At 44.4% G+C, this 17,795-nt stretch overlaps 1 protein-coding gene across 1 annotated transcript; it reads right to left on the bottom strand.

The window, feature by feature from the left end:
* Positions 1–2,312: 2,312 nt before the first annotated feature.
* Positions 2,313–16,842, bottom strand: LAS1L (LAS1 like ribosome biogenesis factor). The gene is made up of 13 exons (XM_051630269.1): positions 16,643–16,842; positions 15,815–15,940; positions 15,557–15,626; positions 14,323–14,404; positions 13,229–13,426; positions 11,661–11,707; positions 10,602–10,711; positions 9,122–9,207; positions 7,840–8,055; positions 6,510–6,645; positions 5,544–5,923; positions 3,978–4,119; positions 2,313–2,679 (listed from the first exon to the last, which is right to left on the bottom strand). The coding sequence occupies exons 1-13, from the start codon at positions 16,828–16,830 to the stop codon at positions 2,589–2,591; spliced, it is 1,872 nt and encodes a 623-aa protein (XP_051486229.1). The 5' UTR covers positions 16,831–16,842; the 3' UTR covers positions 2,313–2,588.
* Between the last annotated feature and the right edge of the window lie 953 nt (positions 16,843–17,795).

Below are 17,795 nucleotides of genomic sequence, written 5' to 3'. Positions count from 1 at the left end.
CCCCATCTTCCTGGTTCTCCTTTGGACACTCTTCAATAGCTTGATGTCCTTTTTATATGGTGGTGCCCAAAACTGCAGGCAGTGCTCAAGGTGAGGCTGCACCAGAGCAGAGCAGGACAATCACCTCCCTTGACCAGCTGGCAATTCTCTGCTTGATGCACCCCAGGACAGGGTTGGCCCTCCTGGCTGCCCGGGCACACTGCTGGCTCATGTTCAGTTTGCCACCAATCAGGACCCCCAGGTCCCCCTGCACCCACTGCTCTCCAGCCACTCGTTCCCATGTCTGTACTGACCACCAGGGTTGCCCTGCTCCAGGTGCAGAATCCAGCACTTGCCCTTGTTAAACTTCACATGGTTGGTGACTGCCCATCTCCCCAACAGGTCCAGGTCTCTCTGCAGGGCCTGCCTGCCCTCGAGGGAGTTGACAGCTCCTCCCAGTATCATCAGCAAACCTGCTTAGGATTCCTTGGAGTCCTGCATCCAAGTAATTGATGAAGATGTTGAGGTACTTGGCAAAGTAGCTGCAAAATTGCTCCTCCTATGAATTAATCAGCTCAAACACCCGGTTTCATATTCCTGAACAAAGCAATGCTTCATTGTCTACGTTTGACACTTGTTATTTTAGCAGAAGCCACTTTTTCACTTAAAAACGGAAACATTTGTTTCTTTTCTCCAGCCATTCCCACCTTTTTTTTTTTTTAATTCTTTCCTTTGTTCCAAGCCTGCTGCCCCCCTTCCCTGTGAGTAATACCTTGTTTAAAATTCATACCACTACTCTGGCTTCTCCTCAAGTCTTCATATTCTTTTTTTAAAGTGGCAGTTCTGTGCTTTTAATTCAGAGCACTGGATTTCAACTATTTGATGTGACTCTGCAATTAGATCAAAGGCCAAAATTTTTATTCCATAATTCACCAGGTGGGGTAATGGCAGATACACCAAGTAGTTATTACAGCTGATTAAGAAACTACAGTAGCACCTGATTTTCCCTAGTAAACCTTTCCCAAAATGGAAAAAGTTCCATGCAGCACAGGACAGGCCAGCATCACACTTTCCTTTTTGAACCATTATGCTTGTTTGCATTGACAGACCTCAGAAGCACCAAATACAATCATCTAAGTAATTTGATACTTTAGCAAATACAACCGTAAAAGAACAAATCCTCTTCAGTCAAAATTTCCTAGATAAGCTTGAGGAACTGCTGGGTAAAAGGATAAATTTCTAAAAAATACCAGAAAGGGGAAGGGCTTAGACGAAAAATCCCTCATAACAGGTTTGTTTTCTTTTGCATGAGCACTGCTTGTTTGTAGAGAAGGAAACGTACAACTCATCTTCCATTTTAAACAACTTCTGGCTGGCTAGTCAACAGTGACTGCAGTAGAACAGTGTGACAAAAAATAGAAATACTATTTACATAATGGACATTTAGCTAAGCCAGCCCCAAGTAACCATGAAGTTGCTGTTCTAAAGCTGCAATTTAGTCCCATCCAGTGTACTGCTGAAGCTCTGTGTCCACTGCTGAAGCTGTGTCCATTGTTGCATCTCTCTCTCTACGGGACACGACCACAAAGAGGATTCCCTGTCATGGTGCTGCACTGACACCTGCCTGCTCAGCCTGTCCCTGCTGCATGGCTTGAGGTTGGACTGGCAGCAGGGCTCTGTCGTGCCCTCTTGCAAATGCACCCCAACATACTCTTACTGAGATGCCCTGCAATAAATACACACTTAAAGTCCTAGTTTTTGACAGGTAACTGAAGCCTCCAAAAACCAGGGAGAGAAAACCGAATTTAGGAAAAACCAACTGTAAGTCCTTTTACTCAACAGCTTTCCAGCAAAGGTCCTCCAGGTCCTTTCTTCAGTCATCATGCTAGCACTTGGCAAAGGCCACAGTGCTGGTGATCAACCTCTACAAAATAATTAATAGAAACAGCATCAAGGAAACTTTAATTAAAACTTTAATTAAAAAGAGACAGTAGTGGCCTAGAGACTGTGACTTGAAAAAACTGGTGAGGAAAAACAATTGTCAAGGGTATTTATTCAGTCATGCTCTAACTAGGCTTGATCCATGAAACTGCACATGAAATCCTGGCTAGATGGAAACTGAAGCACAATCTTAGCCTGGCAAAACCACAAAAACTCATACAGAACAATATTAATGGCATTGAAATAGGAAGGGCTCAACAGTCTGGCTATTGAGGACCAGGGGACACTTTCCAGAATACCTGAGTGAAAAAGAATAAAGAGGATCCAGAAAGAAAGTCTACCTTCAGCTGGTTATGTTTGTTACCCATGAAAAAAATTCAAGAACACTGAAGGATTCTTAAGTACTCTAACTGTATTTGGCAAACATCAAGAGTTAAAAGTTCATGACAGTGGTTAAACAAGACAATGTTTACTACACATGGAACTTAAATCATACCACCTTTATAAAATATTGATTTTACATGGTAAACATCAGTCAAACTCAGAAAAACAAATAATAAAAAGATATATATATATAGCCTGGAGTGGCTGTTTCCTCATCACCATCACTAGTTCTTCCATGCCACTTATCCTGTTCAATACTGAAAACTGCAGAGCACTCTGCTGTCTTAGAAAAGTTGAAGGCCACTTTTAATTTTATGGAAGTCATTCTGGGTCCACAGTAACCCTCCTGTCACAGAAACATTCAATTCTGCAGAGCTGTAAGAGAAAGAGAAATAAAGCACATAAGCACTGAGTTGATTTCAAAGCTCACATCACCAAAGTAATTTTGACACCACATTAAACTTGTTAACGAATTTTATTTCCAAAACAAAATGTCATTTATCATTTTTAGCTCTGAACATTTAGCTGTTGGAATGTTAGTTTGTAATCAGTTTGTTCAAGAGAGGCAAAGGTAACAAAGCACAAAGCAAAAGCTACCAGCTACTAACAGTGGTGAAGGAGACACAACTTCAGAAATAACCACACAACAATTTTCACCTGAACCTTACACTTGCCCTTTGCAGCAAGAGCATCTGGTGAAATGCTCACACAACACGTGGTCAACCTGATAACATTCTGCACAGGGACACCAGCCCCCCTGTGGCTTTACTAAGAGGTACAAACCAGCACATTTACAGGGACTTCAACAGAAACTGTTGTCTGGGGCCACCCACAGCATGCCAAGTAATTTCTTATTTTAGAAATTGGCTCACATAGTAGGCATACGTGCCTCCCAAAACCCTTGCCTATTACCCTCACAAGCCCTCCAAATCCAAAGAATCAGATCACTTTTATTGTGCTATCAAGTCAGGGACAGACTGGAAGCTCTACAAAGTCACCATTTAACTAACTTGCCCGTGCTATAAAGCTGCTGAGACTTAAACTGCTTCAGTTGACTCCCTGCAACAACTGAGTATCCCAAAAGCAGCCACAAGTGTGGAAGTTTGGTAAGAAGGAGAAAGGGACACAACACTGAAAGTACAAGACCAGGTGCACCCAGCAAGCTTGCTTGCTTCATGGTTCTGCTTTCTGTGATGGATATCTGAACACAGAGGACTTCTTGTTGAAACATAACCAAAACATAATGAACACTTTAATTGCAAGGCCACAGCTCTTCCCATTAAAGTTATTCATCCTGGTGTAGCACCAGAGAAATTCTTTACCAACTCACAGTAGCTTGTTTTAAAAATTCTGCACTTCCAGACTAGTCACTCCAAGGGCACAGCAGACTGTGTCTCACTGACAGCATCAGTCAGCACAGTCTGAAGCGCACATTGTTGTCACCACACCAGCACTGCAACGGTCCTGCCAAACACACACAACTTGAAAAAGCCATGAGAAGTGCAGCCAGTAAATGTTACAGATAGCAGACAACATTTGGGTCAAAATATTTAGTGAAACAGAAGTAAAAAGGAAATGTCATCCTTAATTTTTCACATCATATACTACAAGGCACAGAGAGACAAATGCATTTTATGGTTCAAGGGCAAAATCCTGCCCACACCATTACTCACTTTGTATTGGGAGACTTCCACTCATCTCTCACTGGCTGATCAAGCAGGGACATCATGGAATAATTATCCAACATGAGACCATCAGGGTCATCTGTCTGACCTGGGAGTTTCCCAAGGGGAAAGTCTTTCCATTGTACTTCATCTGGGTAAAAACAGAATATAAATAACAAGTCTGAGCTCCCCAGAGCAATTTTCAAAGAACAAGATGAGTGTCTGCCTAACACAACTTAGCCATTCAGCACCAGAAACAACCTCAGGTCGTGACAAGTCTGGCTGACAGTTCTACCTCATTTTGTTTCTAACCTTGCCACCTCTTCTGAAGAAAGTTACTGCAGTGAGACAACAGGAACACATCTGGTGCCATCTAACATCACACAGTCCACACAGTGCAGCTCATTCAAACGTCTGTGAGACAATGTCCATTGTGAGAAACCCCTTCGTATTCCAGAGCAACCCTTCACTTACCTTCCTCTTTTAAACATACTTTCATTTGAAACACACACTTTGACTTAGAGATTTGAATTTAAAAAAAATTCCTCTGCCTACTTCTGTAAATAGAAAGAGCCATTTGTACACCTAAAAATATAAAAAATGGCACTTTTGCACCCAGGACCTCATTCCCCAGTGAGTTGTTTACCCACAATCAATTATATAAACAGAATCTTTCCTAAAATCAGGTGGTTCAGGACACAATGCATGTTCCTTCACTGAAAGCTTTGCTTAATCTGAATAAAGTCACTGAAACAGGACAATTTTGCTTCTGTTCTCAAAATGTCCAGCTGTAACAAGCTGTTCACATCAGTGTTACCAGGCCAAGCTGCTTAGGCTGGTCTCTATTTTCTGACTTGGGAACATTTCCCCGTAAGTGGAGTACAAGAGTTCATTGTCTTCTGATGGATGCTTTCTTCTTCTTCTTCCTTTCAATACTACTTTGCCTCCAGCCACTCTGCACCAACCTCCTCCTCCTGTCTTCAAATCCCTCCAGAAATCACTGGTCTATAAATCTTAGCTACAAAATCCTCTACCCCAATGGGAAAGTACAGCTACCACAACAAAGCTAACAAAGCACTGAATATGCTGTTTATTTCATCTAAAAACCCTCCTAGCTCCTTTCTTTGGCCTGTGATCCTGTCTTAACAGCAATTTTCCTAGAGCATGAAACTCTAGAGCTTCTGACTGGCCCTTTCCAGCACAGCCTAACTGTGCTTCCCACAGCCCCAACTCTGACAAACTCAAGTCCAAGGAACAACCTTTGCCATTCTCAGCTAGCACAGATGCTGCCCCATGAATTTGATACATTGAAATTTTAACCAGTTTGGAAACTGGTTAAAAAATTAAAAAATTTGATGAGGCAGTAATAACATGCTCTGGGAAAAACCCCTCAGAGTATTTCAAGAGTTGAAGAGCTGAGACTCCTGAACATGAACTGAAGACCAGGAAATTTGGCATTTTGATGATTTTGAAGCATACTTCAATTCTGGCGAGGCCCAGAGAGGCATGAATCGCATTTCAATTAACATTTGCCAGTGATGAAGACTGTATAAGCCTTACAAAGTCATTTTTTACCTGCAGTGATCTGCCAGGCAGACCCTTGCAGTGCTGCCCTCTTCTCAGCAACAGCCACCGTGTTACCAGGGTGAGCAAGTCCTTCCAAAGGAGTTGCTTCAGTTGCCATCTCTTCTTCCACCTCCTCCACCTCTTCTACACCATCATCTCTCTCCAGCACATCTTCCTGTTTCTCTACATGCTGCCCTTGATTTTTAACCTGATTTTCTTGCCTGGCCTTCCACTGCAAGCTCTCTATAGTGTAAATTGGCTGTTCACTGCAGTCTGAAGAGAGGCCTGGATTGGGCAAAGGGCCATCTCCTTCTGTGTAAATGGAAGCAAGATAGAGAAGGTTCTTCTGTGAAGAACGTGGCAGGCGAGGTCTCATAATTGTGAGGATCCTAGAAGGGAAAGAGCAATACAAAAGCCTTAAAAACAAAAAATATTCCAGGTGAAGATTTATCAAGATGAGTAGCCTTTTAAGCATGCGTTTCCTCCAGTACAGCTCACTCATATATCCCCTCTAACAGACAAATTTGATTATTCCCTGGTGGGTACATGATGGAATACTCCCTGTTTGCAATTTAAATAAAGGACTTGGGTTACTTCTAACTGAATTCCTGCTTTGCTGTTTTCATATGAGGAAGTTACCACCCGCACAATATTCCTGTCACCTGTATAAGCAGCCGTATCTCTGCTGCCAAGGTACTTTTCTTCTGACCAGATTGCTTCTTTAATTCCTCCCCACATAACCTCCACTTTCATTTAGAAGGTGAAATCCTTTTAAATTCTCCTCCTCCTCTTCTTTGTAGAAGCAACAGGGAGATAAGCAGCAACAAGCAGAGCTTTCCATGCACCTGCCACAATTCCTACTAGATGGAAAGGAGGGGAAGGCAGCTGGAATGCAGCACATCACACGGGAGCAGGCCAACGCTGTTGGGATGCACTGTTTGCTCTCCCTTTTCCAGGTCACAGGATCAAACTTACAGCTGGAGAAGGTGGGGGGTTGCCCAGCAGGGAGCTTCCAAGCAATTCTCAGTCAGTTTTATCCAGTGCAAAGGAACTTTATGGAGGAACAGCTCCTTCACAGACGCCTGTTTGTTACAGTGCTGTCTTCTCTTCCCTTGAAAGATAACAAGGTGCTCAAAATTCATTGAAAAATATGCCCTTTATCTCTTTGCTGTAATATTTTTACTGTGATATTCCTCCCCAAAGAAACTGGCATCCCAATCCAAATCCAAGACCAGCTGTACTGACCTAGTAGATCAAGGTTGTGACATGGGACTTGCCAACGTAATGAGAGCTGGGTCAGCTGCACCAGAAGTGACCACAGTAACATGCAGACCTTCCCAAGCTGGTTCTGTGTGTTCCATCCCAAACACAAAAGACACAAAATGTGTTTGTACAGTATTGTCCCAAAGAAATGGGAGTGTACTGCTCCTGGGACCTGGGATCATCTAAGATAACACTGCTATGAGTGGACCTAAAAGCTGGGAACAGCTGCCCTTCAGGGATCTTGGCACACAACAGACAGGCTCAGCACTGACTGAAAGCACCAAACCCCTGACTGCCACAGATCCTGGCAAAATCTTGGCGCAGAATGAGCCAGACTGGGAGAGGACAGGAGAGGTGGCAAAATTAACCAGCTGGAAACCTCCTCAGGGATACACGATATTGCAGTGTAGAAGTCCTGCTAACAGAATTTTTTGTGATATGCTGTGAATAATTAAAGCTCTTCTGTGCCCATCTCTGGAGTGAAACACAGTTTACCAATTTAAACAATTCTAAGGAGTTAGGAACAGAAAGTAAAGTATTAGTTACTACTTTTGTGTAAGTTTAGAAGGCATGAAAACCCTGTCAGAGGATTGGAAAAGGACAGTAAGACAACATGAGTGTCCTGTAAAGGAAGCCTGAGGCTTCTGTCAAGTGAGCAATGAACTGGGAACAGAGACTCATAACAAACTGCATGTAACACCTTTATCTCTTATCTACTACTGTGATACTTGATATCCTACAAGTACTAACACCTGGAAAACACAGGGCATTATCTTTCATGGGAGAAAACGGCTTTTCCTCTCTTGAGGAAGCTGCAGCAAAATTGCCAGTACCAATTTCAGTGTTTTTCTAAGAAATGTATGACATTCATAAGCTGCAGGTTGAAAAGGGAAAGAAATGCAACCTCTACATTCACATGGCAAAATGCAATCATCAGGTTACTGCACATCCCATGTAAAGGTCGCACCACTCTCCCAGTTTTCCCAGTAGTACAGAAGAGACTCCTGCATTTTTTACATATAGAAATTCCAGACCTACTCACCAGCATTGACTCTGGCAATGCCTGTCAGCATCTCAGAAATCCAGTTGATCAAGAACTGAGGCCGGAGTTCTGAAGAGTCAGAACATTCCTTCAGCTCCATAAACATCTTCTCTATTATGATCTGGGTAAAACTTCTGGACAGGAGGCTTGTCAGCAAAGGCTGCCAAAAGCAGTAAAATGTCTGAGGAATTTTGAACTGCCAGACCTCTCTATTTGCTGCAGTAAGAGAAAAGAAAATAATAATAATAATAATAATAATAATAATAATAATAATAATAATAATAATAATAATAATAATAATAATAATAATAATAATAATAATAATAATAATAAAAGCCGAAAACCACTGGTTTGTTATTTTTTGTGAACCACAGGTGTGACACTTGTTCCAAACTAAAGCAGTTTGTTCTGAGATCACTGGTTCCAGGCTATTTCCTGGTATTCTCACTGAACCTAGAACTATTCTCTTCTTACGTTAGGGAAGCAAAATAAGCAGCAAATTGATACTTGATGCAACAGCTCGATTAAACTAAAAACTACAATGCCTGATCTAATCACATGGTAAATGTGATCAACCACAGGAAAAATCACCTGTTTTGCTAATCCCTTCCCATTTTCAGCTTATTATTATTATAATGAAGAGCTATTCTATCTAAAAATGTACTGCAAGGAGAAGACACATTAAGCAAAGCAACACAGAATCAAAAAGTTACTAAATTTTTACTCCTATAATACAATCACAGAAATGTGAGAATCTTTCTTGGAAAGATCTTTGGCTGGTGTTTCCAAGAGATCCCAGGGAAATAGACAAATTATTAATTTTCTAGGTACCTAATTCTCTAGCAGAAAACTGATGTGACTCCACATGTATGGGCATCAACACAGAGCCAAGATATAACTGGTGAATAAGGCTCAAATGAACAAATGTTTAGATTTGCTTCAAATCTTCAGTGCAGAGAAGAAACTAGTGGGAGTTCATGAAACCAGTAACTTGCAGATAAGAGCAGAGATACAAGATTTGAAAGATTTGAAAGATTTGACATTTTGGCCAGGTAGCATTCAGTGCTGAAGAGCTATCCTTGCATGGTAAGAAATTTATAAAAGAGCAATAGCTAACTCTGGTCAAAAAGAGGCCTGGAGAACAGGTCAAAGATGTCTAGGGACCCAGATATACAAAAAACATGCAGAGAATTACAGATTTCAATGTGAGCGGAAAAAAGAACAGACTTGCATGTAACACTAACTGTGCACTTTTTACTTCCGTGGTGCCCAAAACACTAACCTTCATACTTGATATTTAGCATCTTCAGACAATCCATTTTTGGGATAAGAAAGCCATCACTGAGAAGAGCTTCAGCCACTGTGTCCCTAGAGCAATCAGAGAGTCTTATTAATGCCTCTTGCTCCTTCACAAAACATCACTGGCATCAGTTCTGAAACAAGTTTGAGATGATCTTTAAGGTCCCTCCTAACCCAAACTGTTCTGTGAGTCTATGAAAACTCCTCTCTGAAGACTGAGGACACAAGGCAGTCAAATGCCACTGCAAAGTCTCTCTGCAGCAGCCTCATGACCAAAGGGTTTGGCTCTTCCCTAGTTTTGCAAGCTACAAAGGAGAAACATTCCCCATCCCCAGCTGGTGTGAGGCAGGCATTTCCTTGCATAGCAGAGCAGCTATTTTCATAAAGTTGCCTGATCATTAAGAGTCACTCCGGAAGCCATGAAACAGCTAACAGAAACAAAATCCACAGACAAGAAGAAAATACATTTTTACAGTCACAGAAACCAGCTTCTTCCTCTCTGTTTGTCTTATTTGAAGCCTGTGCTTAAGGCAATCATCAAAAAGCCTTCTTCAATGTAGCAAAATTCTGATGAAAGCATTACTGCCAAATTTGATTACTTCAGAAATGACAGATATCCTAGAGATACCACCCCATCAGACTTTTTTGTTGGAGCAAAGGATCCAGTGACAGTGTTTCTTCACAGACTCTTGCCCCATCTTTGAAGTTTCTTTAGGCCACATGTTGAATCTGAGCTTCATACCCTCACCTAGGTTACGGTGCTGGAATTCCAAACAAAGCCATCAGAAAACTGACAGTGAAAGATGGAAATGAAACCAGGCTCATGAGAAGTTCTAGAACTCTCTGAGAGAGAGGACAAACTTTAAAAACTGCTTTAATTTTGGAAGCAGCATCTCCTAAGCACACCAATTCATTGCTGCCCTATCATCCATACTATCATATACATCTGAAGAGGACTGTGAAGACATTTCTATCCTACCATCACTACCTCCTAAATAAACGACTACAAAGCAGTGAAATTCCCAACTTACTGTGCAGGAATAAAATGTTTCACTTATAATCTACAGTTATTCTAAAATATTTCTACATATAGGTCTTTTTGGAAGATAGGAAAAGTCTAACCCTTCTAATTGACTTACCAAGATATAAGGACATGAGAGTACATGTTGCAATAACAACACTGAAACATCTTAACTACCCATTCCCAACAAACAGCTTTTCAGAAGAAAAATTAACAGGGGCACTTTTGGACTAATAGAAGCTGTTTAACAGAGCTTGATAACTTCAGAGATTCCCTCCAAGCTAGAAGTAGTGATGCAGGCAGGATAGTTACTTTTCAAATCTTCTCAGAGATGTTGAGGATATCAACCAGTTGCTGTCTCCATGATCAGCTGAGTAACACAGTGTCTACAGGCCCAGCTCAACATTGTCCCTTTCACCTCAGGTCCTTCTCAGAGATGTACCTGTTCTCTTGCATCAGGTCTTTGATCTGAGCCAAAATCCAGTCCACTTCTGAAGAGGAATCAGACCACACTTCTTGAGACTTTGAAACAGACTGCAGAGTCTGCAAAACCTGAGTGAAGGAAAAATCCAAGCATTAACAGAAAACATGTTCCAATGGTGAAGAGAATGACATGGCTATGAAGACAAGATGCACAAACAGGCCATCTGTACTGCAGCAGAACTTCAAAAAACTCACAGAAGTTCCCCTTCCTAAGGGTATATCAGAAATTAATAAAAGCCATGTCATACTTGGAAAAGACCTACATTAAAAAGGCAGCAGCACCAAGGAGTCACAGCCACCGGGCCACTGCAAGAATATACAAGGGCTGACAGAAAACATGGGCTAATGACTTCCAAATGACAGGCCTCAACTTTCAGAGACACCAGGATGAATGAAAACAAACTGAGCACTATCCACCTGGACAAGACCTGGGATCTCCAACAGTACATCTCTCATTTACAAACATGAGCAAAGCGCTGGCATTAGGAGCCACCACAGCTCAAATTGCTTGTTCTCTGCAGTGAAGCTTTACCTTGGCAAGCCAGGTATGACAACACCAGGAGGAAGCTCTGAACAAGGACCTAACCAAGCCTCTCTCCACACATGCAGTGGTCACAGGCCCCTCTGGGCTACATGCTAGACAGCAGCACTGCGGACACTGGTGTACTGCCACCTCTGCAGCACTGACACAAATGTCAGTTCTCTATCACCAGCACTTCTGCACAGATTCAAACTGTGCGAATCTGCTGCAGTGAGAAGAAGGGACCCCTGCAGTTCCAGGAAATAAACTCCTGGCACAGCAACTTAGTTGTGCCAGCACTCAAGTATTTCCACTGGGGCCTGGCCAACAGTACCAGCTCTTCAGTTTGGGCAAGAATGAAGAGAAGGACAGGAGCTGGACTCGATGATCCTGATGGTTTCCTTCCAACTCAGCATATTCTATGATTCTATGCAGACTTTATTGCCCCAAGCAGGAAACTGGAAGAACCAAAAGTGCTGATGATCAGACTGCACTTACCCGAAACTGCTCATTCTTGTAGGACATCAGCACATCTCTGACTTTTTCTAGAAATAAACATAAATACATAGTTTAAACAGGGGAAGGAAATTGTGTATCTGGCCAAGCTGCCTAGTTCTGCTGAACATAACACTCAAGGAAGACATCAGTCAAATGAAGTCATAAATTCTGATTCAGACAATACTCTGAAGACCCCCACAGCTCCCAGAATTTTTCAGCAACTTAAATTTTATCAAGTGGTGTTGAACCAGGAGTTCAGTATTTTGTCCTTAAAAGTGGCCAAAGATAGGCAAGTTGGATAAACCCAGACAGCTCAACAAAAAAAAAAATCCCATAATAGATCTGTTTAGGAAGAAATTGTTCCCATATTCAGTTCATGTTCTGATCATATTTGTATTCCTTATACTTGCATTTTAAATCTATTGCAACATCACTGTGGCTATTCACAAATCAACCATTTCTTTATTTGACTTCATTAAACTTCAATTTACCACCTATGTGAAATGCCCTTTCTATATCTGTGGCCCAATTTCACTGTACATGAAGCAGCACCATCTTTCAAAATACCTCACCAGTCAGGTGTCACTGTCACCTGCTATCAGGGTGCCCACCACCAGTATCACCTAGATGAAACTTCAGATGCTTTTGACCTGTACAGCTGACATACCATTGCAAGTCCATTGCTCTGAACATATCAATGACAGGATCTACTGTTTCATTCTGTAGTTCTCTCTTTTGGCATCGGGGGGTGGGATGTTCTTTTTTAGTTTAGAGAAGCCAGAAAAAGGAGGAAATAGCATCTCACCCAACATCAAGTTGCTTGCATCTCACCCAACATCAAGTCAGACAGAAGTCCAGACATACACTGAGAAGAAAAGGGTTAAGTGTTGCTGCATCCCAAAGTTTAGTCCCCAGGTTAGGATTGCTCTCATAAATTCTGCACTAAACTCAAAGTGCACAATAAATGAGCTAATATTTTCTGGATGACAGCTACTCTATCTGAGTCTGTTATAAAGGAAACTAGAAAAGACTTTGCAACAAATCCATTGACCCTAAAGCCAAAAAGATTGTTAGTCACCTGGTATAACCTAGGGAGCAACAACGGTCACTCTAGCATTTCTGCACACCCTCTGCACCCTGAGCTGCTGTCATCTGTTGGGTGAGCTACTCCCCATAAGCATGCCATGTTTTGTCAGAAAAAAATTATGACTACTTGGTTTTACTGTTTGAGATACTGTTTGTTACCTCACATGCCTCAAACTCGCAGACAGTTTAATCTCAACTCCTGCTTCCTCCAGTAAGTCGTTCAGACTAGAAACTTACTTTAAGAAAAGCTGATTTGGGGTTTAAATGCTTCTGGTGGTGGAAAAGCAACCACTGGAGCAGTTTACCAAAGTCTTCCTGCTGTTTTGTACTTTGCATCTTTGATGATGTCCAGGTTGAGATACCTGTGATTTTTTTGGTTTTATATACTATCATCAGGACTAGAAGATGACACTTTTAAACTGCTTTCTCTAGCATGGGACATACCTAATTCTTGTATCTGCCGTGGTTCTAAGGACACATACCATGGAATTCCTTGTGTTTCTGACAGGCCTCATGCTGTGAGGTTTGAATCTCCCATGCACCATTATCCAGCTCTGCATTTGCTTCCATCCCTTCCTGCTCCTCTTCCTCATCTTCATCCTGACTTTCTTCACACAAGTTACTCCCCAGCTGACGGCTCCAATATGTCTTCCGTAGCCAGTCCAGCACAACGTCACACCCTAAGGGAGAACACAAAACATTCTCTTCTCAGTGAGGTTTTCTTTGTTACTGCAAGAAAATCATACAAGCAGCACATTGCTAACTTGCATTGTGAGAAGAAATGCTGTTAGCAAGTTGCAAACCCCATTAATGAAAAGGTGAACAAGTTGTTTTTTAAAAAATCAGGCAACAGAGCCCCCTACAACCCAGTACTACAGGCCTGGTAAACACCCACCATCTTTTTGGCAACAAAAAAGATTGGACATTGGTATAGCTCAAGCTAGGCCAAATTTAAGCAGAAAGTAAGTCCCAGCACTAGTGTTCTAATGAGAAAATGAGCCAGTTCTTCAGTATCACAGGGATCAACATCATGTCTGTAGCAATACATTTTTCTGTGTACAGACTACACCAGGCATACGTTAGATAGAATGGAAGGAAAACCCTTTTCTCCCATCACTACTTCACTACCCAACACAATCTAAGGACCCCAGTGAAAGTTATTTAACTGCCTCGTCAGTGCTTAACCCAGACTTGCCAGGAATCCATTCCAACACCATGACCTGGTCACTCATTCAGGCTTGCAGTACCTACTGCATTTCTTCCTAAATGGGATTATTTTTTAAGAGTCTTGCTACCTCTAAACCACCAGGAAAAGCATTTACCTCTCTCCCAAGATGAACTTCCTGTGCTCTAAAGAAGCAAGATGGTTGAACTATTGTTGCCAGTACTTTTTCCAGGGGAAGGAGAAAGTCTCTGAACACCTGCCCTGTGATGCACCACAGTCTGGAGCCACCAGACAGAGCACAGCTACCCCTAGGACCATAGATCTCCCTGCCAGGATAAGCCCACTGCCTGCCCTGCAGCACCTGAAAATGGTTGGGAAGGGGGTGCTCCCCCCAGGGCCCAGGGCACTCACCCTTGCGGCACAGGGCCAGCCGCGGCAGCTTCCCATGGGTCAGCTCGTGCCGGAGATCCACCACCCAGATGGGGATGTCCACCTGGAAGAATGGCCATGGGCGTTACCCACAGTCCCCCCTGTGTGACCCCACAACTGCCTGCAGCCCTGCCAGGCTGCAGAGAACCTCCTCACCTGGGTGGGAACAGCCTTCTCCAGGCCGCTCCTGCACCACAGCCCCCCAGCTTCCCACTGCAAGGGTGGGCTGAGATCCCCTCCTCTCTGATCCCACTGCTCCTGTGGCCTAGGATCCATACAAACTTGGGAATTTACAGGTGAAATTCTTACATATTACTTGCAACAACAGATGTCATTTTAGACAGAGGTGCTATGTGTAATATAGTGAAATACTGCAAAGCAACTATTCTGTATGACAGTTTGTTTATCAAAGATACAAATCATATCATATATAATACCCAAATCATACACACTCTAAGTAGCACAGAATTTTTTGCCACTTTCCTAAGGACAACTAACTAACTACGCAAGTCCTCTATTTTTAAGCTTGACCAGTTTTAAAAGGTGAGAAAGCAACACCTTTCTTAAAAGTCAAGCCAAAAAAAAAATGAATTCACCATTCTCACAGAGAGGCCCCAGACAAAGCTGCGTATGTAGAAGAGTCTCAAATACTGCCTATTCTTTACTGTCAAAACTTGCTGTTTGGACCCAGATGCTCAGTGAAGCTGGCAATAAAAGGACTCATTAGTCCTGCTACTACAATTACACCTTGAACATCCCCTCCTCCACACAGAAGCAGAAAAGCTCATCTCAAGCTAGAGACACGGGAACAAAATGCCTGCAAATGGGATTAAGTGCTTTTATGTATAACATTGCTTGTCAAAGACCAGAATTTATAAACCACAGATTTAGCTTTTTTCCTGATCTCTGTAGTGAAAAAACAAAAATGTGTGGTGTATACGTCAAGTGGGCCTATTTAGATGTAAATCAAGACTTTTGCTCACACGTAATTAAAAAACGCTTTAATCATCAGCCTTTGTTACTCCCAATCTGACTTTAAAGAATAAAGTTTTAGATCTAGTTACATCAAGCTTCTTCAAAGCTTTGCAATAGGAAAGAACTAGTATCTCTATCCATTATTTTGATCACAAAAGAATGACCCCCCAGAACTCCCTCCACCCAGTAATCTTGATAGGCAATGAATATGCTCTCTGTATATATATCAATTAATATTTACCTCTCTGGCTAATTGTCTCAGAGGAATGCTGACCATTTTCTGTTTCCTTTCTGTGATCAAGTTGACAAACCTGGGTGCAGTTTATAGAAAAGACAAACGACCATCAAGAGCTGCCGAGAAACTTGCAACCCCAGAAACAAATTCCCGCACGTGCTGTACAAAACAAAGGGCCCAGAGATGCAAATGAAATCAGACTGCTGAGTACCACTCCGCATCCAGGCCTCTCCCTCTCACAGCACACAGGCCTTCAGTGCCTACCTTACAAGAGCCAGCCCATAAGAGAGGATGAGCTCATGCGACTTTAATCTGCCAGATGAATCCAGGACCTTGCAACGAATCAGTTCAGCAGTGCAATCCACTGCAAGAGGCATTTTGGGACCATACCTAGAGGTTAAAGAAAAACAGCTGAACAGTCTCACAAAAGTACATTCCTTTTGCAGAAAGCCTGGCTTTCTGGCTATGTTTTGGGCCTCTCTGGTACACAACAGGCACAGAGACGGCATGCAGAAAGACAGCACCAAAGGCTCTTTCCAGAAGGCTTTTTGTTGGAACCGAGGGATGTAAAGTGTGTTCTTACTGCTAAGCATATACACAAGGCAAGATGCCATATCTAGAGTGCTCTTGTGTATGGATGCAGCAGGGGCAACACAGAATAATCATAGAAATCATAGAAAGGTTTGGGTTGAAAGGGACCTTAAAGACCGCCTAGATCCAACCCTCCTGCGCGGGCAGGGTCACCTCCCACTAGACCAGGTCGCTTAGCGCCCCAACCAACCTGGCCTGGGGCCTTGGATGTGCTCTCTGCAGACTCTGCCTTGAAAAACCCGCCCGTGAGGCCGCGGGCTCGCAGGGCTCCTGCCTCCCCTGCTGCGCACACGGGGCCCGCTCCTGGCAGGAGCCCCACGCCCGAACCTGCCGCATGAAGGTTCGGGCCCGCGAGACGGAGCTGCCCGCCCGGAGCTGCCCGCGCACACCGCCCGCCGCGGGGACGCACCGGCAGCTCAGGGCCCGAAAAGGCCGCCCGGAAGGCAGTGCCGGCCCCGCCGGCCCGCAGCGCGCACCCCGCCCGCGGCCTGCAGCCCCTACCGACTCTTCCAGGCCGAGACCCGGTCCAGCGCCTCCTGCTGCAGCCGGCTGTCCCCGCAGTACAGCCCCACCATCACCTGGTCCCACTCCGCCCGGCCCCTCCAGGCCACCACCGTCCGCAGCGCCTTCAGCCTCTTGCGGGCCGGGGACAAGCACCGCCGGCCGCGGCCCCACGCCCGCCCCGCCATCCCGCGGCCTGGCCCGGCCCAGCCCCGCCGAGCTCCCGCCCTGGGGCGGAGCGCGGAGCCGCTTCCGGGGCGGCGGGGGCCGGATGGGGGTGTCCGAGCGGCGGGAGCCTGAACGGTGGGGCCGGTGCCCCGCGGGAGCGGCCGGGTGCGGGGAGGCCGGTGCAGAACTGAGGGACGGCGGGACGGGGTCAGGCCGCGGGCCTGACGCCTTGTGACACGGCGAGGGCCGGGACCGGCCCCGGGCCGGGCCCGAGGGAGCGGGGAGCAGCGGGGAGCAGCGGGGAGCAGCGGGGAGCAGCGGGGAGCAGCGGGGAGCAGCGGGGAGCAGCGGGGAGCAGCGGGGAGCAGCGGGGAGCAGCGGGGAGCAGCGCTCCCGGCTCAGGCAGCTCTTGCCGCTGCTCTCGGGGCCCCTGCCCTGCCAGCTTTGGTGTGTCCGTGCTCGCAGAAGACCCGACTGCTCTTCTTTCCAGCTGCAACGTTTTACGGGTTTTTGCAGTAGACCGAATCAATAAACGATCACCGTATTTTGGGAGGCTTTTAAACAAAACAACAGCAAAACTTCTCTTTCAACTGATCTGTTTGCATAATCCCAGGAATACACGTGTATTCTGGTTAAACGGGGAGTAGAACTGAAATATGGGATGGGGGAAAAAAGCCCTGGAGGTGAGAGTCGGCAGGAACCGCGTGCGCTGCTTTTGCTGGTAGAAAAGCCTGAGGGTTCTGGTGCCACCTCCAGCGCCCAAAAGGAGCCTTGGTCTTTCCCCAAGGCTGCCGGGACTTCGGGTTGCTTAAGCTTTTTTTGTTCCATATTCTGAAGCTAGATTCTGATTGATACACTGTGACTCATCCTCACCAGCTTTTTAGGAACATTCTTATGCTTATACTGGAAAGCTAAAACTCTTCTTATATTTTAGCACAAATGCAGTTAACAAAGTCCCCCTAATTTACTAACATGAGCATGCCTC

The sequence above is a fragment of the Apus apus genome, chromosome 12, assembly GCF_020740795.1.
Source record: "Apus apus isolate bApuApu2 chromosome 12, bApuApu2.pri.cur, whole genome shotgun sequence".
In the NCBI taxonomy this organism is placed as follows: Eukaryota; Metazoa; Chordata; class Aves; order Apodiformes; family Apodidae; genus Apus; species Apus apus.
This window is presented reverse-complemented; position numbering and strand designations above follow the sequence as displayed.